Below are 22,203 nucleotides of genomic sequence, written 5' to 3' on the forward strand. Positions count from 1 at the left end.
GATCTTCTACCGCCTCTGCTCAAAGGCCCTTCCATGACTTGTGTGTTTTCTAGAACCTGCTGGGGAAAGGCAGATTTGAGATTCCATAGGTAAGTTCCCTGACATTTTTGAGGTTGACAAGATGGCTCAGTGGGTCAAGACGTTGCCATCAAGTCTGATGGCCTGAGTTTGATCCTCAGAACCCACATAGTGGAGAGAACAGGTGTTCATAAACTGTCCTGTGGCCTCCACATGTGTGCTGTGGCATGTTCCTTCCCTAGCATATACATACACACTAATAATAAGCTAAGGAAAAAGGTCTGGGGCACTTTCAAGAAATGTCCCAATGACTGACAGCTATCACGGCCATTGTCTTGGTAACCAGTATTGGCTACTGTGGCTTATTATAACCAGGAAAGAACAGGGAAGAGAAAAAGGGTACATCCCATTTAAGGAAGCTGGCAGCCTGTTTACTTCGAGCAGCTCTGACAGACCAATGAGCAAACACAGGACTGCTGACTAGGAATGAATGAGTCCCTTTTTGGTTGAGGATGAATTTGCTTACACTCCTAACAGAAAGGAAACTTCTCTTAACAGAGGCTCAGTACTTCCTAGCCCTCTGTTAAAAAGGCACCAGACATTGTTTCCATTTCCCGCCAGTTTGGGCTGCAATGTTAAACACTATTGAAGAAAATGCATGTTAGTTGGTGGGGAGCCGAGGTGGGATGGTTGCAGATTCAAATCCAACCTGGATTACAGAGGAAGACCCTGCCTCAGAAAACAAAGTAAGTTACTTTTCTGCAGTCCCTCATGCCTAACCTCCAACGATAGGCTCAGAGTGACAAGACTGCCCCTTCCGTGCGCCTGACAACTCTGGAGTTCCACCACCTACATGTTGATGGCGTCAGTTCTTGTAGGTTTAAGACTGTTGTTCTTCATTTCCTTCACTGCCCCCTCAGCTTCTCCTTCCTGTAAACGAAGAGACAAAAGGAACTGAATACAATAAATTTGCAAGACAGATCCCTTTCCCAAGGAAAAGGACAAAAGATTCCACCCTAGGAAAAGACTCAGCTTTTGTATGAGATATGATCTAAACTGGGTCACTCAATGAAACAGAAAACACTCTCCTCTGGGCCTGCACACCCTGTCAGGATTATAAATATCTAGTGATATTTATAAGGTTGGTCTCCTACAACAGAACACCCTCAACCCAACTCCATAAGCGTGTGGATGAGGCTTACAAAGCAATGGTTTTACCAAGGCAGCTGCCATTATAAATTTGCCTGCTTATTAGGGAACCAAAGCCTAAAGACTCAGACTTGCAGGATTTGTGAGCTGGTTATATTTCCTTAAGCTAATGGAGTACATTGTCACAGATCCTCAAAGATGGTTCGGGATGCTTGGGCTACACTCTTCCTAAGCCATGGACAGAGTTTTCCAGCTCACAGGAGGAAAGTGAAGCACATTTACACTCACAATAACTGCCACCGGTCTGGGAGGCAGCAGATGATGCTAACCCTGGAGAGCCAGCCCTCTTTGGAAGCTTGTGATAAAATTTCTGGGTTTCCTGACTTTTATCAGCCATTTACAGGGCTAAAGCTCTAACTTTGTGTTTCAGTCATCTTCAGCCACTTGTAGACAAGTATGCTTTTCAAATCCTCATACTGGGCACCCTGAATGAATTTCTTAGAGGGTCGTTTTCCAACTGTACTGGTCTGTAGAGCAGTTGGTGAGTAAGAAGCCCCACACTAACCACCCCAGATCTATCTGTACCTTGGGTGTCTTGTAAGCTGCTCTCCACTCCCCGAGCTTATCTACAAAGTCCACTCCTCTCCTTAATCTCTCTTCTCACATCAGCTATGACTCTGACAAAGTGGAATGACACTTCCATTACAAAGGATTTTGTCCTGGTGTGCTTTTTACCCTCAATTCAGGTATCTTTTAGCATCACTGAGGAGAGAGCCCTCTAATGCTTATCTATCTGCTTTTCTCTCTTATGAGACTCAGTATACCCAGATATCATCAAAAGAGACACCCCACAAGAGCTCAGAGATTAATATACACTGCCTCAGTTGGCCAATTCACTTGGGTTGCACAGAATTGAAATTTGATAGCTCTGACTTCAAACTCTGTTCTCAGAAGCCAATTCACAGCTTCTAGCAGGGAGGTAAAGATGAGCTCCTCCTCACTCTACACCCAGAGTAACTCTGTTCTTCCTGCCCCATGCCAATATTTATTTTATTATTGATTATATACATGTATGTATTGGTGTGTAAGTAAGTGTAGGTGAGTACAGGTACCATCTGAGGCCAGAAGAAGGTGTCAGTGCTCTGGAGCTGGAGTTAAAGGCAGTTGTGAGCCAATGTGGATGCTGGGAATGGAACTCAGGTCCTCTGGAATGGCAGTATTATTTTAATTGCTGAGTCATATCTCCAGCCACCCCACCCCCCTCTTTTTGATACAAGGTTTCATGTATCACAGGCTGCCCTTGAACTGGCTATATAGCTTAGAATAACCTTGAACTTCTGATCCTCCTGCCTCCACCTACTGAGTCCCAGGATTACAGGTTTATGCTACTATACTCAGTTTTGTTTTTCTTTTCTTTTGTTTTGTTTTTGGTTTTTCCAGACAGGGTTTCTCTATGAAGTAGTCCTGGCTCTCTTGAAACTCACTCTGTAGACCAGGCTGGCCTCGAACTCACAGAGATCTACCTGCCTCTGCTTCCTGAGTGCTGGAATTAAAGGCGTGCACCACCACCGCCCGGCTACGATCAGTTTTATGTGGCACTGGAGATGGAACCCAGGACTTCATACACGAAGCATACATTGCCAGGCTTATACGGCTAGTGTCAGGTCCAAAGGCAACTCCAGTTCCCTAAACTACAAAGGCAGTGCCTATGTCCAGAAATGACAGTCGTGGCCATGTGCAGTTTGCTTTTCTCTTCGATACAGACTCTTCTAGCTGCCGCTGGATATTCTCTCTCTTATCCACAATCAAAATCTCCCTAATAGTGGAGGGGCCAGGTCAATGGTTTCTTTACGCACCCTTCACATGCATACAGGACAACCCTTGTCCAGTGCTAAACACTTAAAAATAAACAAGCTTCCAAAGAGGGCTGGCTCTCCAGGGTTAGCATCATCTGCTGCCTCCCAGACCGGTGGCAGTTTTTGTGAGTGTAAATGTGCTTCACTCCTCCTGTGAGCTGGAAAACTCTGTCCATGGCTTAGGAAGAGAGTAGCCCAAGCATCCCGAACCATCTTTGAGGATTTGTGACAATTTACTCCATTAGCTTATGGAAATATAACCAGCTCACAAATCCTGCAAGTCTGAGTCTTCAGGCTTTGGTTCCCTAACAGGCAGTGGTGCAGGCAAATTTATAATGGCAGCTGCCTTGGCAAAATTTAATAGCCAATTTATCTCTGTTACACTCTTACTCCTCATTTGGCTTAGCTGTGTTGACAGCAAATTGTGGGTAATTGTTTCCTGTGTCCCCAGGAGGCTGGCTGGCTTGCTTCACATGTCCAATTGTCAAGCAAGCACTCTTACCAATTAAGCTACACAATCAATACATTTTATCATTAAAATGTATCGATTATTATTATTATTATTATTATTATTATTATATTTTTGGGGGGGGCTATGTGTGGGTGATTGCTCTGTAGGGTAGGTGCACAGGCCAGTTGACAACTCTGTGAAGTCAGCGTTCTCCTTCTGCCTTACTGTTGGGGGTTCCAGAGACCAAACTCAGGTTGTCGGGCTTATGTGGCAAGCACCTTTTCCGGCTGAAGCATCTTTTCAGTCCCTCTTATTTTTAATTATCATGGTTCCTCACTAGACTTTGCAAAGAGCCCATTAAACACTATTAAGTTCAATTCCTTGGATCCACATCGTAGGAGAGAACCAACTCCTCAAAGTTGTCCTCTGACCACCACACAGTTTTATGGCACTTATATAAAAAATAATTTGAGCTGTTTAAAAATCACCCAAACATATCACAATTTTGCTCTCCTAAGTGAACTATTCAACACAATTCTGAGATTTGGTTTGGGGAAAAAAAAGACAAAATTCATGCTTCTGGTTTTCATTTGGGATATTTTTGTTTGTTTTCAGATCAGTTATAAAAATGTCCAACTTGGCAGGAACAGATGTGGGGTGAGGACTCTATCTTTTGTCCAGATAGCTGAGTAATTTTTTTTATTTTAGCTAGTGTTGGATTCCAATATAAACAGACCCTTGTTAGGCCTCATCTTACACTTCAAAAATGGGAGCAGATTTATCTCTGTTATACTGGAATTTCCTCATTATTTGAACAGGCTGTGTTGACAACACACTGAGGTATTATTTTTTGCATGTCTAGAGGGGGGAGGGTTGGGCGTTTGCTTCATATAAAAACGACCACAATTCTTACAGCCATCCTGATCTCAACAAAGGAGTCTTCTGAGGAGCCACTGGAATTGAGCTTGAGCTGCAGTTCGGAGACGATGCCCAGCAGGTCTGCCTTTTCAGCCTGAAGGCGCATCACCTGGGTCTTCAGCTGTTCTACTTCCTGCTCCAAGTCTGCCCTGGGGAGCCTGGAGTCACTTATGGAGCCCTGGGAAGACCAAGAATGTGTAAAAATACAAAAATCAAACCAAGGTCTGGCCAGCAAACTTGATGGCCAAACATCACAGACAATGTTCATGCCTCCCTCCCTCCCTCCCTCCCTCCCTCCCTCCCTCCCTCCCTCTCTCTCTCTCTCTCTCTCTCTCTCTCTTTCTCATTCAAAACAGGGTATCATGTAGCCCAGGTTGGCCTTAAACTCAGAGCTGAGATAGCCTTGAACTTTGGAGCCTCCTACCTCTACCTTCCAAGTGCTGGTATTATAGACATGTACCACGATGTCCCATTTTATATTTGTGTGTTGGGGATGCACATGTGGGTGGGTATGCTCATGGTGTGTGTGTGTGTGTAGAGGAAAACATTAGGTATCACTCTTCAGGTGCCAACCATCTTGTCCACCTTTTCTGTTTTTGTTTTCTTTTGGAGACAGGTTCTCTTACTGATCTAGAACTTGACAAGTAGGCTGGGCTGGCGAGCAGTGAGCTCCAGGAGATCACCTGTCTCTGCATCCCCAGCACTGGGGTTACATACACACATTCCCATGCCTGGCCTTTTCATGTGTGTTCTGGGTCTGTAGCACCTGGGTCCTAACTGAGCTCCATCTCCAGCACCGTGCCCATTTTAGAAAAGGCACTTTTCTAACATCTTCATCTGCTATGCTTTTAGAAGATTCTCCCTTTTATTTAACAACTTATTTTGACACACCATATAACATGGGAATTTGGGGGCTAAGGGTAAAGCTGAATGGTAGCTTGCCTCAAATGTGTCAGACCCTAGGTTCAATCCACAGAGCCACACACGAAAAAGAAAAAAGAAATTTGAGCCGGGCGGTGGTGGCACACACCTTTAATCCCAGCACTAGGGAGGCAGACCCAGCCTGGTCCATCTATAGAGTGAGATCCAGGACAGGAACCAAAACTACACAGAGAAACCCTGTCTCAAAAAAACAAACCAAACCAAACAAACAAACAAAATTTAAAATAACTTAATGACAAGAAAGAAAGCTTCCACAGCATGCTAGAAGCATAGGTTAAAATCCTGAAAATAACCAACCAGACTCTGACAATGATGTATTGGGACACTGTAGTTCAAAATCTCAGAAAACAAGGACCAAAAGCTGTTAAAACGCAACCTTCTGCCCTTTCCCCTCCCCACAAACACCTACTTATCTCCACCTCCACCCCCCACCCCCTCACACATACACAGGTGCAGTCAGAAGCCAGAGCACCAAGAACGTGATCGGGCTCAGAGACGGCTCTCCAGTCCCCCAGTGTGCTAGCTGCCAGGTATATCATTACTCTATGCTGGTGTTTTAAGACTGAAAAAAGTAAATCTGAGAGAAAGAAGATGACAAAACCTCAGAGATTAAGGAAAAGCTAGATTTCAGCCTATATAGAATCAATAATACACATTAATTGGTACTGCACACATGTGAAATATATGTCACATGTTGAGTTGACCCTGTTGTAATGACCACACATGACAGCAATGGGGGATGGCCTGTTGAGATGGGGGGCTTTGTTTCACAGGGAGGACAGACTCATCTGCATTCACTGATCACTAGGGGTGTGGTCCTCACATTCTCTGAAGTCCCGGCTTCAGTCTCCTTGGGTCGGAAGGAAAATGTGACACCCCGTAGTCCATAGTCTCTTCTATGACCTTCAGGCCTCCCTGTTCCCTCCTCAGGAAAGCCCTAGCTCGATGTACAAGGCGCCACGCTTCACGCCCCCTTCCTAACTTTCGTACCTCTCTAATTATAGTTTATAGAATTCTTAAAACCCTCTTTGTTGTCTTTTGTTCATTACTGGGGATTGGACCCAGGATCTTGTGCATTCTAGGTAAGTGCTCTACCACTGAGCCACACCCCAGCCCTAGCATGAATTTATTGTTTTTGAACATGTGTATGGTATCTGCATGTATACAAGTGCACTTGCGCATGCATGTGGGTGTGGAGGCCAGAGGCTGTGTTAGGATATCTTCGTCAATTACTTCCCCACCTTATTTTGATTTCTTTTTATTTTTACCTTATTGTCTTGAGACACTGTCTCTCTGAACCTGGCCGTCACAACTGCAGCTAGGCTGACTAGCCAGGGAGCCTCCCACCCCCATTTAGTGTTGGGGTACAAATTCATATTGCCATACTTGCTTTTGTTTTGTTTTTTATCGTTGTTGTTTGTTTAAGACAGAGCCTTGCTATGCAGCCCAGGCTGGACTCCAACTTGTGGCAATCCTGATTCTGCCTCCTGAGTTATCCTGGGATAACAGGTATGTACCAGTTCACTACACATGGTCCTAGAATGGGTTTTTAGATAGTAAGCTTAAAAAAACAAAAACAGAAATCTCAGTGCTCCATCCTTGGAAGGGTTAAGTGTGAGGTTTGGAAGGAATGGATGGCAGGTGTCACCCAGATGTCACCTGGGGTGGTGGAGGACCAGCTGGGATCAAGTGTGCTCGGGTTTGTCCTTTATTAGTACCCCTGACATGCACTCTCAGGGATGAATGAATTTCACAGGACCTTTGGGTTAACCAAAATGTGACCATTTTCCTCTCCAACCACGGGAGCCCAGCAGTCAGTGTGCCATATCACAGCGTGGCACTCCTAAGTCATTTTTCAAAAGCAAACTGTAAAGGGAATCATCACTACTTAAAAGGATAACAGGTCAAAAAAGTAAGCATTCCAAGGTGCATTTGTAAAATCTAATTTTATATCAAGGATATAAACCAAGAATTAACAATTGGATGGCTCTAGGCAGAGGTCCACCTACCATTTTTTAAAAAGATTTATTTATTATGTATACAGTGTTATGCCTGCATGTCAGCAGAGGGCACCAGATCTCATTATAGACAGTTGTGAGCCACCATGTGGTTGCTGGGAATTGAACTCAGGACCTCTGGAAGAGCAGCTAGTGCTCTTAACCTCTGAGCCATCTCTCCGGCCCCTGACCTACCATTGTAATGAATATGAAACACTTATTTATAACCTGAATATGTTTTTAGGTTTTTTTTTTTTAGACAGAGAGTCCTATACTACCCAGCCTGGCCTGGGACTCACTATGTGGTCCAGGCTGGCTGTGGGCTCTTGAGTCACCTGCCTCAGTCTCTACAGTGCTGGGATTACATTGTAAGCCACCATGCAAAGCTCAGAATTATCTTTGCACTATATTGTATGAGATCTTATAAATTCGGGTTTGTTTGTGAGATATCTCTCTACACACACACATATGCACATGCACAAACATACATATTGGTATGTATGCACGTATGTTTATGTGGGTATGTGCATGAAGGTGAACATGCATGAGGGTGTTGGAGGTCAGGGTTCGACACTGGGGTGTTCCTAGATCACTAGATCACTCTGCATCCTAGTTTTTGAGACGAGGTCTCTCACTGAGCCTGGACCTCACTGATTTGCTGGCTGGCAATCTGACGGTCTTGGCTCCTGGTGCTGAATTTACAAATGCCAGCTTTTACATGGATGTTGGAGATCAGGTGCTCATGTTTGCATGGCAGGTACTTTACAGACTGAGCCATCTCATCTCTGCCCTTATCAATATCCCTCCCCAACAGAGATTATATATGACCCAGCCAGTGTTTCCACGCTGCTTCCAAGACCATATAAAACACCAGTCCAGCCTGAACCACAGTCCGGACCAGTAAGGTTCTACTGCTGCTGTGGAACAGTTTCCTCCTGGACAGAAAATTTCCTTCCTGCAGGAAAGCTCTTTAAACAGGAAGGTGAACAACTCAAAATAGCTTCAGGAAGTCCCTGAAATCAACCAGCTCTCACTAGATCCCTCCCCGCCAGAGTAAGCAATAAAAGCTGAGAGTCCTCCTCTGACTGAAGGGAGCTGAGCTGGAAAGACAAGAGAAGAGAAATACAAAGACGACTCCTGAGACCAGACTGGCTGTCTGAGAAAAGTAGAAGCCAGCCAAGGTGCCTGGATGAGGTTCAGACCAGAGTCGCTGGGAAAGGACACTCTCCAGCTGGTTGAGCTGCTGAAGGCTGTGCAGTGTGCTGCAGGTCTCTTAGCTTTTGTGAGCTGTCACCCGTGCTGGGGTGGGCCTTGGTGGTGCAGCTGACTTTGAGTTATTTCTGCTCCTGTAAGTAGCCACTCACCCATACTCCTGTAAGTCACCCTAATAAAACTCATTGGTTCACCAAGCTGGACTTTGGTGGTATCCGTACTTTGGTCTGTTATGGGATTCCTATCTGGAGATGTGTAGATTGTATCTCCCCAGGGAAGGTTCTGTCACACAACTGCACACACTAAGAAAATCAAACCACGGTGGCTCACGTACTCACTTCAAATGGCTTTTCTGATTTCTCTCTTAGTTTCCCAAGCTCTTCCTTCAGTTTCTCATTTTCGTGACTCAAGGCCATCAGGCGCTCCTTCGCTTCTTTGCTCTGGGTCTCAAACAACTGGCGTTCTTCCTTCTGCTTCTCTGTCCAGGCCGAAAGCTCCTCAAATCGCCCTTTCATAGCCTGATTATTTAGCTTCATGGCTTCTGTTTGGGGTTCAGAGAGAGGGAGTCACCCACCAGGGAATGGATGGAATTTCATGAGTCAGCTCTCCCCTCTGGCCATTTCAATACCCTGGGGCCGTGGATCTACACAGCGCCAGTGGCCTGGGCTGGGCGCATCAGCAGGAAAAAAGCTATAGCGATGTGAGTAGAGTTTGCTCAGACAAACTAGGACACCACTGCTAGTCCTTAAAGGTCACAAGAAAGGCCAGGCATGGTGGCTCACAACTGTATTCCCAGCATTTGGGAGGCAAGAGGTAGGATGATGAGTTCAAGGTCACTCTCCACTACATAGTGAGCAGGAGGCCATCCAGGTCTGCATGAGACACTGTCTCAAAACAACAAAATCCCCCAAATAAAATTGATTTCGGGATATAAATTCCTGTTAATGATCAGAAGTCTGGAAGACTGAGGAAAGTCCTATCATTCTTTGATTACAATGTTTAATTAATTAGCCACAGCTTGAGATACCAGAATATAATCCCTCCTTTGAAACAAAGCATAGCAAGTTCAAGGATGGCCTTGAACTTGCTATGTAGCACACAACAGCAATGAACTTGGAATCCCCATCTCTGTTCTGGAGCTAGGATACAGCCCTGCACCATCATGCCTAGCTTAGAATGCTTTCTCCTGACAAGCAATATTTACACCTAATTGTAATCACAGAGGTGCCTCTCTTTTGCCTTTTAAATGGGCTAAATGCCATTATACTATTTTCTGAGATGGAATACTTTCTCTCTCTCTTTCTTTTTTCTTTTTTGTTTAGTGGTAAGGATCCACCCTAGAGCCTCGCTCACACATGCTGGGCAAGCGCTCTATTACTCATCTACACTCTCAGCCCCTAAACAGAGTACTTTTGAGTCTGACCTGTGAAAACATGTAAACCAAAGGCCTTGTAGCCCTGCTCAAAGTCTCGTGCTTCCAGATGACATCCCTGCTCACCTTTCAGTTGGTGGTTCTCAACCAGGAGTTCCTTCATTTGCTGCAACAGTTCCTCAGGAGTGAATGTGTCCAGGCTGGGGTGAACCATATTGGGGGGTCCATTTCCTGGGGTCTCACAGGGGCTGTCCCCCTTCTCAGTCAGGCAGCTCAGAGGTTGATGGGACATGGTAACAGGTCCTATGGAAAAGCCATAAGCTAAAATCATAGCTGTCGCCAGTCTGCCACAGGCCTCGGAAAGGCCCACAAATCCATTAGCAATGAGCAGTAGTTATTCCCAAGGTTGCTGGCTCTCCCTCCAGTTGCATTGTGAAGACTTTCCCTTTAAACATCCAGCTGCATTGACCACCTCCATGGGACCATGTGTAGAAAGGGGCAGGACTGGAAATGAGATGTGAAGCATAGGATGTGATACTGATTAGGATATCTGTAGCCTTGGTGAAGGATCACTTCATAAATCCCTTGAAATCTTTTAAGGTCAAATCTCCTGAGTTTGAGTGAATTGTTTAGGAATTAGATAAATTTCAATAAAGCTATTAAAATCTTCATTTATACATTTATTGAAGGCTATTAAGATCTCTATTTTTATATTTATTGAAAACTATTAAACTCTGAATGTTTTATATTTATTGAAAGCTATTAAAATCTTGTGTTTTGTCTTGGATTAAAAGGAATGGGAGGTAATGTTTATTTTTGGCAATTCTTAGGCTTAGTACGTGCTGACACTCTACTGGGCATGCCCTGCTCTTTCTTTCTGACACTCCCTACCTTGATCTTTCAGGCAAGGAAGCAGGTGTGGCGCATAGCAAGGCTGATGTGAAGACCCATCTTATAATAAAAAAAAGGCGCAAGTAAAGTTTTATTTTTATTGAGGATTTGATATGATATTTATCAGTGAACACACACAAACACTGAAGCAGCTTGATACCTACTGTGTATCCTGAAAACATGTCTACGTTACGGCTTTACTTCATAGACATGTCAATGAGAACACACACATAAGAGTAAATGTCAATTCCACTTCTGTAGTAGAATATTTTAAGCTGTGTTATTTTTTGTTTATGTTGCATTTTTTTTTTTAACTCAGTGAAGCTGTGTTACTGGGCCTGTCTAAAACACCTGATGGCCTAATAAAGAACTGGCCAATAGCAAGGCAGGAGAAAGGATAGGTGGGGCTGGCAGGCAGAGAGAATATATAGAAGGAGAAATCTGGGAAAGCAGGGTGATCTAGCAGCTAGAGGAAGAGGACTCCAGGGGACAGTCACCCAGCTACACAACCAGCAAGCCACAGAGTAAGAGAAAGATTTACAGAAGTAAGAGAACAAGAAAAGCCCAGAGGCTAAAGATAGATGGGATAATGTAAAGTTAAGGAAAGCTGGCTAGAAACTAAGCCAAGCTAAGGCCGGGCATTCGTAATTAAGAATAAGTCTCCGTGTGTGATTTATTTGGGAGCTGGGTGGCAGGCCCCTCAAAAAGGGCAAAAACAAATAACACACTTCTTTATTACCTACCACTCAGGCAAACAGACATCTTTCCAATGACTGGCTACACACATTCCAGGCAAAAATTCTCATCTTCATGAAAATGGTAGCTAACTATCATGAACTGATGTGGATAGATCATAAAACAATACAAAGTAAGACAGACAGACAGATACACACACACACACACACACACACACACACACACACACACACACACACAGCCCTATTCTACAAAGGACAAATGACTCAAGCCCAGAGAGATAACTCAGTACTTAAAAGCACTCACTCCTCTTTGGCTCCCAGCATCCATGTCAGTTGGCTCAAAATTGCCTGTAACTTTGGCTCTAGGAGATCTGACGTCCTCTTCTGGCCTCCACAGGCACACACATATACATGGTATATTCTCACACAGACACACATACACATAAATTTTTAAAAAACTTAACATTTTACTTCTTATAATTAATTACAAGACAAATTTAAATCCATCTATGCAACAAATGGCACCAAATGATAATGCTTGCCGTACAACTATGATGAAGCAGAGAGCCACTGGTGCCGCAAAAAGGCCTGGGATGAAGAAGGCACATGAGCTCATGTTGGTGAGCACTCCCCCTGCCCCTTGCCACACTTAATAGGAATTGAATCTAGAGCTTCAGGCATATTAGGCAAGTGCTCTACCACTTACTGAGCTACAGACCTGGTATGCAATCTTCCTTCTAACTAGGGGAGAAAGCATGGCTCTCAGACTGCCAGCTTGTCATGGTTACGGTGCCTGTGTGGCTCCATGAGTTGTATTCCATTATACATGAAATCAGTCCCTCTTCTGACAGGTAGGAGAACCACCCTCTCTACCGTGTAGTGTGCATGCTTAATACCCACATATGAAGCCAAGACCAGATGCACAGAATGAGGGCTGCCTTCTACGTCCGTAGGAGGCAGGATGCTGGGCTCTCCCCAGGCTCTCTAAAATCAAGAGTCTGGTCCACTGCTTCCAGTCTGAAGAACTTGAGGGTAAATCACAGTGCTAGCACCGATGGGGAGAGCAGGCTGGCTGCATTACTTAAAGCATCCGCTAAGAAGAAATGCATCTCATGAAGTCCACGAGGAGGTGGCAATTTCACTGACAAAGCATGGCTCACTTGTGAGCCTCATGTACGGATGTGGGTTTTACCTAACTGAATTGGTTTAAGATTCCTTCCTTGTACCCTTTCTGGGTTAAGCCCATGTTTATGACTTTCCGTAAAATTCATTTTTGCAACGGAGTATGATGATGCACACATATCCACTGCCTTAGGATGCTGAGGCAGGAGGATCACACATTTCAAACCATTGTGGGCTATATGGTGAAAACCTGCCCCTGCAAAATCAATGAAAGGGTCTGAGGAGATGGTCTGAAGATCAAATGCTCACTGTGCAAGCTTGAGGACTGAAGTTTGGATTCCCAGAACCCATATCAAGTCAGAAAGGCATGGTGGCCTCCTGTAATGCCAGCATTTAGGAGGCAGAGACGGGATCCTGGGGGCAAGATGGACAGCTAGACTAGTTGGAATTTGGGAGTTCCAGGTTAAATGAAGAGAGCCTATCTCAATATATAAACTAGAGAGCAATCAAGGAAGATGGCTGACGTCAATTTCAGAAATGGTGAACATCTATATACATACATATAGAAGAGAAAAAAATCAATTAAAATTTTCATCTCTGCACATAATGATGTTGGTGATAACATTTCATAAAAAAATAGAAGTTTTTGGAGCAGCAGTAAATTTTTCTGAGGTATTTAATCTGCAAAATTCATAGAAACACTTGACAGATTTGTGTGTGTTGGGAAGTGGGTACCAGGTACAGAACTCATGGATACTAGCAAGCACTCTAGCGAGCTATACCTACACCCAACATACTCGTTTGATTTTGTTTTTATCTTCGCTTTTAGAGACAAGGTCTCATTTTATAGCCCAGGTTGGCCTGGGACTCATTATGTAAAGAAGATTGCCCTTGAATTCATGGTGATCCTCCTGCCTCCACATGCTGAGTGCTGAGATGACAAAGATGAGCCACTATGCCCATCTCAACAGATTTTTAAAAAGTAATAAATAGACATCTAGAAGATGTGTTTAGTTCTACCTTATTATATGTGTAAATCAACATCTCTCAATCTATTTTTCTTTTAAGACAGAGACTAGCTATGTAGTCCAGGCTAGCCTCAAACTGGTAAACTTCCTGCCTTAGCCTCCTCAGTGCTGGGATAACAGGCATGCCACCACACTTACAGTCAGCAACAAGTTATCTCTTTCATGGCTTTATCAGAAGAAAAGGAAAGAAGGGAGGGGGAAGAGCAGAGCCGAGAAGGAGGAAGGGGCAAAGGGAGAAGGGTGGGGAATGGGAAGGGAGGGGACTGTCCTGAAGACTGCTCTCCTCCTGACCTCCATATCTGCACCTTCACTAAGCCTATGGACGAAACCACAGCAGACTGGCCTTGGTTCCAACTGTTCCATCAATACTTCTCACTGGTTCCGGTCGCCAGATTTGACAAGGACGCTGGAAGAAAACAGGGCTGTCCTAGGTGAGACAGCAGAAGAATCAGTTGTACTAACAGCTGAGTGTGGCCTTGGGAGCCACCTGGCCTCCACAGACCATCTACTGACTCATCACTAGATAATGCTCCTCATAGGTCTCAGCTCTGCAACTCTAAAATGTATGCTTAACTTTCTAGAAAGATCACAGTCCTACCTCCACCCTTCAACACAGGCATGCTCAGTACCCCTCACCCCACTGCCCCCTGCCAGCCCCACCATTACACTGACCATTCTCACAAACATATACGCATCTAGTCACATTGTTGTCGAACGGTGTTAGGAAAATTAATTCCATAATTCAAATGTCATGGTGAATTAGAAGATAGCATATATTGCAAATTCGAGCATTTAAATATTACCACCATTTCACTAAAAGCGGTTTGAAATAACAGTGGGAGACTCAAAGGACACTGCAGGATTTTTGAATACTTTAAAGGTATCAATATGGATCACCACTACACAGTGGACATGTGAAATATCTACTGGTAAAATGTAGTAAGAGAATACTTAAATCTTTAAACATTTTTATCCTTCCTTCCTTCCTTCCTTCCTTCCTTCCTTCCTTCCTTCCTTCCTTCCTTCCTTCCTTCCTTCCTTCCTTCCTTCCTTCCTTCCTGTCTATCTATCTATCTATCTATCTATCTATCTATCTATCTATCTATCTATCTATCTATCTATCTATCATCTGTGTGTGTATGAGACACAGAAAGAGAAAGAGAGAGAGAGAGAGAGAAAGAGAGAGAGAGAGAGAGAGAGAGAGAGAGAGAGCGCACACCAGCACATGAGTGAGCACAAGCACCATGCCGTCTATGTGGGGGTCAGACAGTAGTTTGTTTCTGTCCTTCCATTCCATCTGGGTCCCAAGGATAGAAATCAGACCATCATGCTTAGCAGCAAGAACCTTTACTTGTTAAACCAACTCACTGGTGCTTGAATGTCTAAGTCTTTAACTTCCTCTTAAACTACAGTCAACCGAGCAAACACAGAAATACAGATCTTTTTATGTATCTTCAGAGATTACAAAAACAGTAAAGAGCATTTATTGGAAGGTTCCCTCTAACAACAGGACTCCTCATAGAAATGCAGCTGATCTGGGTCGATCATTTCCAGGCAAAGATATTTAGTGAGAAGGGGAAGACCGTGCACATCTGTAAGCTAGCACTTGGGAAGCTGAGGAAGGAGGAATGCCTTGAGTTTGAGGAAAACCTGGGATACACAGTAAGTTCCAGACCATCAAAGTCTACAGTATGAGACAAAAAAAAAAATAGCATGAGAGAAACAAACTAAAACATTTTATAGGCATGCAAGATGGTGCAAGCCTATAATCCCATCACTAGGGAAGCTGAGGCAAGAGGGTTGCCAGAAGTTCTACACTAGCCTGGGCTACACAGCAAATCCAGCTTCAAAGAAAAAGAAACAAGAGCTATTTAACAATGGGAGGATACAATAAGAAACCCAGGATTTGTCAAGACTTCACTAACAAGAAAGACCAGGATTTAGCAAGGTAGAAAGTCAGAAGCAACTCTCCAGCTTTATTCCCTAGCTGAGCTTCCTAGTCCCTAACCATGTATACTTTCATTTTTAATTCTGAGGTCAAGTAATATAAGTAATGACCTGACCCTGAGACATGGGCTTAAATCTCATTCCTGAGTTGGCCTTAGAGATAATCTACTCTGACTTCTTATTCAATACAAGAATGTCTGTGTGGTTTCCACGGTGTGTGGCTGCACAGAGCTGGCTTAGAACACATGAACCATGACTGCCCCATCCCTAACTCCCAGCAGGCACTGTCTCTTCCATTACAAGATGGCTCCGACAGCCAGAAGGCCATGTGCCAGGGGTTATCTGCCTTATGCCCACTTCCATCCACTGGACACTAGATGCAAAACAAGCTCAGTCCTTTTCCCTGGTGTAGATGAGTCTTCAGGTTTATGAATGAAGTTTTAGCAGGTTCCATACCTCCATGGGTAAATGAAGTCTCTCTTTTTTAAATGTATGTGCAGGTGTGTGTTCATATGTGGGTATGTGCATGTGAATGCAGGTGCCAGAGACATTGGATTCCCTGGAGCTGGGGCTGCCTGAAGTGAGAACTGGGAACAGGACTCAGGTCCTCTGGAAGAGCAGAAAGTGTTTAAATAATGAAAACCAGTTTCCTGAAGAGAGCCACTAGTTGGCTATAGGTAAATTGTAGTTTCTGTTCACAAAAGGAGCTGAAGGGCACTAGCAAACTAGCAAGATAGCTCAGCAGGTAAAGGCACTTGTCAAGCCTGATCAGCCCAGTTTGACCCCCAGGACCCACATGTCGGAAGGAAAAAGTGACTCTTACATGCTGCCCTGAGTTCTTCTCACATGTGCCACAGCATGCATGTGTGCACTCACACCCCCTACTGACAGGATAAATACATAAATGTAATTAGAGGGAGACTGAGTAGATTCCATGGCCACACGACGAAACCCATTATCTCTGTGGAAAAGGAAGGTGGGACACACACACATCTTCTTTCTGGAGTAAAAGAAGCCTCGCTGTTGCTTGCTAGGAATGCTTTTCGTAAGGCTATTTCATGACCTACTAATACACAGAAAACAGAAACAGACTTAACTCCCTTCCGAAGGCAGGAGCATGGCAGTAAGACTTCCTTCTTTCCATTCCCTCTTCTCCCAAATCTAAAGGGGTCAAGTCCAGTCACTTCTCCCTCCAAATGCTTCCAAACTCTCACCTCTCCATCCCTAAAGGCTTAAGCTTGGGCTTTAATTTTGCTTGTGATTGGCAATGCTCAACTTTCACCTATTTTGTCTATTGCTGTGTCCCCCGGTACTGTGGTGCATACAAGAAAAAAATTTACCAGGTTTTTGTTGAATGAATTTTAGTATCATTCTTCTCTTTTCATTTCAATCCTGCTGCAATTTGAGGTTGGGGAGAATTATTTATTTTTATTTATGTTCAGGCTTACTTATCCATATACATCAATGTCACCTCCTGTCACCAAGCCACAAATGCCACATTAAAGGGCTCATGGTTCCATGCATTCTTGGCCTCTGTGTCCTTGTCTCTGCGGTGTCCTCTGCCTGGAAAATATTTGGCTCCCATTTGCTCTGGCACACGCCCACGGGGCAGTTTCAATGTCCAGCTGAAACATGACATTTTGTGGAGAAGCAGCTCTTCGGAGCACCTCAAAGCCATTTGTATTTCCAGCCCCTCAGCCCTCCCAGCAATTATATCAGTCTTATACCATCTACTTCCTCTCCACCTTTTCCTTACTAGAGACCGGCACACAGCAGCCTCTGAGAGTTCGCTGAAACAAGACGAAAACACAGCCTAACGAGGGCTATTTAAGTCCAACACCTGTAAACCGCTTTCTGCCGCGTTAGCGCAAACCCCACATGTTAGTATTGTTATGAGTTTCCCGCAGTTCTACGGTATTCACATCCAGATCCTTTTTAACCATATTTTTAAAATCAGAACTGTTTTTCTCTACCACTGCAAAGGATCTGGACATTCTTATATAACACATATTCTAGTAACTTGTTATCATACCCATGCCAAAGCAGAATCAAGGAAAGCTTTAATAAAGGTAATTAAAAAAAAAAAAGACTTTGGGAAGGGTGGTGGTGCATGCCTTTGATCTCAGCACTTGAGAGGCAAAAGCAAAGCAGATCTCTCTGAGTTTAAGGTCAGCTTAGTCTACAAAGTGAGTTTCAGGCCAGTCAGGTAGACATAGTGAGACCCTGTCTCAAAAATCAAATTGAAACAAAGGATTTTAAGAGTCAAAAAGATGATTCAGTGGGTAAAGGTCCTGCCAAGCATGATTTGGATCCATGAATCTCTCACAGACTGTCTCCTGGTTGTCCACATGTTGAATACCGTGGCAAACACGTGCACACTTTCGTGAACACACATGCGACACACAAGCATGCACACACAGAGAATTAATAAATATAATAAAATTTAAAGAGTTTAATTTTTTTCTTTTGGATTTTGGTTTTCCAGAAAATCCAAAGAACTCATTAACATGCTAAGTCTCTATAATTACAAAAAAAAAATCAGGCAAGCAGATTTGGGGATCAGCAGGTCAGAAAAACTATGTGCTACTTAAATGAGGGAGTTCATAATAACCAATTCCTTTCAAGTTTATATCAGTCTCACCAAATATAGACACTCTCCCCACCCTTTTGTGAGCACACACACACACACACACACACACACACACTATGCATTTTACAGGCTAGTTGTAAAAACTGTAGTTACTTTCATGGTGTTGCACACAATACATAAAGTTCTGTTCAAACAGGCTCAGTGTAAACAGATCAAACACACACACAGTCGGCCATGAAACTTCACTTGTCCAATCAAATGCAAGGCAGTCTCTGGCAGCGGCCTCTGCTCTGTCCAGCTCTACCTCATTATCAGCCCTGAGGCAATGGGGCTCCTTCTCTCCCTAGGTCAAAAGAGCGAGGCTGCTTTGGGTAAAAGGGCAGCTTTGGAGATGGTTGCGAAAGCTCAGTGGCCGGATACTGCCTTATGTTATTTCTTGATGCTCTCCCTAAGGTTTTCCTTTTCAAGCTTAAACACCTCTGGCATACATTCCTGCACATAGGAGTCCTGACAATCAATGGAGGCCAGGTCAGGGGCTGGGTTTCATTTTCCCCTGAGGCTTGTTTACTGCCTCCAATTTACACACTGCCTGTGGTAATAACCATTCCTTTAAAGTTCTCAGCTCCGCCTTTAATCCCAGCACTGGGGAGGCAGGGGCAGGGGGGAGCTCTGTGAGTTCGAGGCCAGCCTGGTCTACAGTGTGAGTTCCAGGACAGGCACCAAAACTACAGAGAAACCCTGTCTTGAAACAAAACAAAACAAAAATAAAGTTCTCAGCTTCATTAAATTCATTTTCATATATTCTCTCTCTTCCTCTCTCCCTCCCTCCCTCTCTCCTCCGTCCCTCCCCACACACATACAAACATATGGGGGTGTATACACACGCATGAATATAGCACACTCTCCCAGATAGACACAGCAGTTTATGTACCCTTCTGTAAGCGTGCCACTTTGGCAAGGGGTCTCTATTCTTTACTGTTCCTGGGCCACATCGTTCAGAGTGCCTCCGTTCCTTGCGACAGCACCTTTAACCACTTCCTCCTTAGGATGAACGGACTGCTTGCTTAATCACTATCAACCTGGGACGTCACCTTCAAACCACCTCGGTGGCCTGAACTGGAAGTCACCTGCGGCCAGCCAAACCCGTGTTTTACCGTCCCGGGGAAAGAGGAGGGTCCTCTGGGGCGGCCGCCACCCGCCCAGACCCCCCACCCACATCCCCCGCTGCCCTTTCACACCAGGTCAGGATCCGCCTGGGCCCTGGAAGCCTTCCCAGGGAAGCCGTCCTACGGGAGGGCCGCCCCAGCTTCGTCACCCTCCCCGCGGCAGGCTCCCGGAGACGGCAACAGCGAGAATCGCTGCCAGGATGGAGTGGAGCCCGCCGGCCCGGGGAGAGTCGCCGCGCTCAGGCTCAGCCAGCGCCCGCCACCCCCCCGCCCAGCTCACCGGCCGCCGGGATCCGCTCCTCTCAGGTCACTGCTTCGTTGGCATCTTGTCCCAGTCCCAGAGCTCTGGATGCCGACGCCCACCAGGGACCGGCCGGGGGGGCGGCGACCGGACAGCCGGACGGTGACGCGCGGCCTCGCGACCCACCGGGCGCCGCTCAGCTGACCGCAGCGCCCGCTCCCGCCCTAGCCGGGGAATTTCCCAGACCACGCCCACTAGGACACGCCCCTGGGAAACCACGCCCGACGCCCCGCCCCTCGGCATCTCTTCCTGAGCCCCGCGATCCACCTCCGCGATGTGGCGCGAGTGAATTGGGAGGAAGCCCAAGTGTCAGGCACCTGGCGTGAACTACAATAAACTATTCACCAGACCAAATGGGCCGAGTTGGGCTTCCCTGTGTCTATAGAGAGAGGTCAGAATCACATGGGGTCTTTGAGCCCTTCAGAAGGGTCTCAGGCATCCTCAGAGCAAGACCTTCATCTTTTCGTCTCTCAGCTTCTCTGCCCACCGCCACCTGAGTGTTTGTTTAAACCTTACAATTAGGCAGCATACTCTCCCACTGAACCCCTATCCTCTTTTGGAGGCTTCAATTAAAAACCAAAACAAAATAAATGAAGGAAGGAAGGAAGAAGGAAAGAAGGAAGGAAAAAGGACAGATAGCAACCCTGTAAAATGCTCTTGAGCTCTTGTTCGCCTAGATCAAGCCGTTAACACGTGGCTGCATCAGATGACCCAAGCAGGTGAGATTGATGGGTTGTTTTGGATGACATTTAGGAAGCAGTCTTAACCGCGATAGAGCTATACCATACTGGAGGATGCCACTGCAGGGACTGGAGAACGAAAAGCTAGAAAACAATAGAGAACCGCCCTTGTTCGCATTCCCAGTCCCTGAGAAGATATCAGTAAGGTGGCATCGCAAGACACAGATGGCCTTTGATCAGAAGGGTGAGCTCCCAGCAAAGCGTTGCCTTGACAACCAGACCCCCAGCGAAAGGTAAGTAGGTAGAAACTGGGGCAGGTTCCCAGGTGGCTCAGAAGAGCGCATGAGATCAGGTTTTGTGCACAAGGTCAAAGGGATGTCATAACCAGGGAAGAATTTCATTTACTGCTACAGTGGTGATAAGGAACAGGTGGTTGTGGTTGCATATGCACCTGCTCACAGATTGGAAGGGGAGGTAGGGATCCTCATCAACACAAGGAATTGAGCCAAGCCCTGCCCAGTCTGTTGCACAGACCAGATCACCTGCTGTCCTTTCCAACACCTGGCCCCAAATTAACCCTGGAGCCAGGCACAGAAAGTCTGAGAAGTTGTGTGTGTGTGTGTGGGGGGGGGGGCGGAGACACCCATCATTTTTCTGATACTCTCTACAATCAACACGGAAGACTTCTATGACCCCTGGTCACATCTCTCCACCATCAACCAATTATATTTTCGGGGAATATCAGCTGAATGTCCTTTCCTTCTACTGAGTTCTGGCACCATCTACCTGCCTGTGGTGTAGATCCCATAGGTAGGAATGTCACCCTAAAGATCTGCTCTAGTCTCCCAACGCCAAGTGGAAGCCCCAGATTATTTTACCTGAGTTTCTGTCCCACTAATCTGCTGTAAATTGAGTTTTGCAGGTCCTCCTCTTTGGGTTTCATTCATTTGCCAAGCAGCTCAAAACTCAAGGAAACACGTTTACCAGTTTATTACAAAATAATATTTGAACAGATACACATAAACAGCGAGATGGGGAATTGTGTAGGGCTAGGTCTGAAAGTGCTCCTAAGACAGAAGATTCCTCCCCTGTGGAGTTGGGTGTCCCCACCTTACATTCCTCATGTATTTAGACATCTAGGAACTCTTGGCTTGATGATGTAGCTCCATTGATAGAATGCTTGCCTAATATTTATGAAGCTCTGGATTTGGTTCTCAGCATCATATGAACCACATGGTAGGACTTTACTGGGAGCCTATAATCATGGAATTTGTAGTAATCCCAGCATTTGGGATGTTAGGGGCAGGAGAATCAGAAATTCAAAATTGTTCTTGACTACTACAGAGGGGATTCAAGGCCAGTCTAGGTTGCAAATTCCTCTCCTCTTCGTCCCCCTTTCTCCCTTCCCCTCTCCTCCCCTCCCCTCCCTTCTCTTCCCCTCCCCTCTCATCCTAACTGATAGTTAAACTGAGTTGTTATAACTTTCTCTTTTGACTCTATTTTAAGCCATGGTGAGATAAGGCAAAATGACAATCAGGGAAGCTGTGAGGGTGCAGAGAAGAGGTCATACACAGGCTTACCAGGGCATGGAGTGGGAGGGCAGGAGAGGCAGTTCCAGGTAGAAAAAGTACTCAAGGTATCTGTCTGACAATTTGCTCTTCCTGAAACATACTCCACAATGCCACCCTCCACACACACTCACTCACTCACACACTCCTAAGTGATCTCCATGACGTTTATCTTTCTGTGTGTCATTCTTGGGCAGTTATCCAAGATGACCACAGTGCCACACCCTAACCCAGAAGTTGTCTTTTGCTCAGACCCAGCTTGGTTCTATAAGTGATAGGCAAGGACTTTGGATCACC

At 45.3% G+C, this 22,203-nt stretch overlaps 1 protein-coding gene across 4 annotated transcripts in view; it reads right to left on the minus strand.

Annotated features, from left to right (window-relative positions):
* Positions 1–20,576, minus strand: part of Optn (optineurin) — a 43,856-nt gene extending 23,280 nt beyond the window's left edge. For 2 of the 4 annotated variants that reach the window (XM_076572761.1, XM_076572759.1), the window contains exons 1-5: positions 19,638–20,576; positions 10,042–10,218; positions 8,882–9,084; positions 4,388–4,570; positions 872–948 (exon numbers count right to left, since the gene is read on the minus strand). In XM_076572761.1, the coding sequence (XP_076428876.1) occupies positions 872–948; positions 4,388–4,570; positions 8,882–9,084; positions 10,042–10,207 (629 nt within the window). In that variant the 5' untranslated portion in view covers positions 10,208–10,218; positions 19,638–20,576. Of the gene's footprint in view, positions 1–871; positions 949–4,387; positions 4,571–8,881; positions 9,085–10,041; positions 10,219–16,941; positions 17,165–19,637 lie in introns of all 4 variants that reach the window. The other 2 variants (XM_076572760.1, XM_076572758.1) reach the window with 2 other exon arrangements.
* Between the last annotated feature and the right edge of the window lie 1,627 nt (positions 20,577–22,203).

The sequence above is a fragment of the Peromyscus maniculatus genome, chromosome 5 (assembly GCF_049852395.1).
Source record: "Peromyscus maniculatus bairdii isolate BWxNUB_F1_BW_parent chromosome 5, HU_Pman_BW_mat_3.1, whole genome shotgun sequence".
NCBI lineage: Eukaryota > Metazoa > Chordata > Mammalia > Rodentia > Cricetidae > Peromyscus > Peromyscus maniculatus.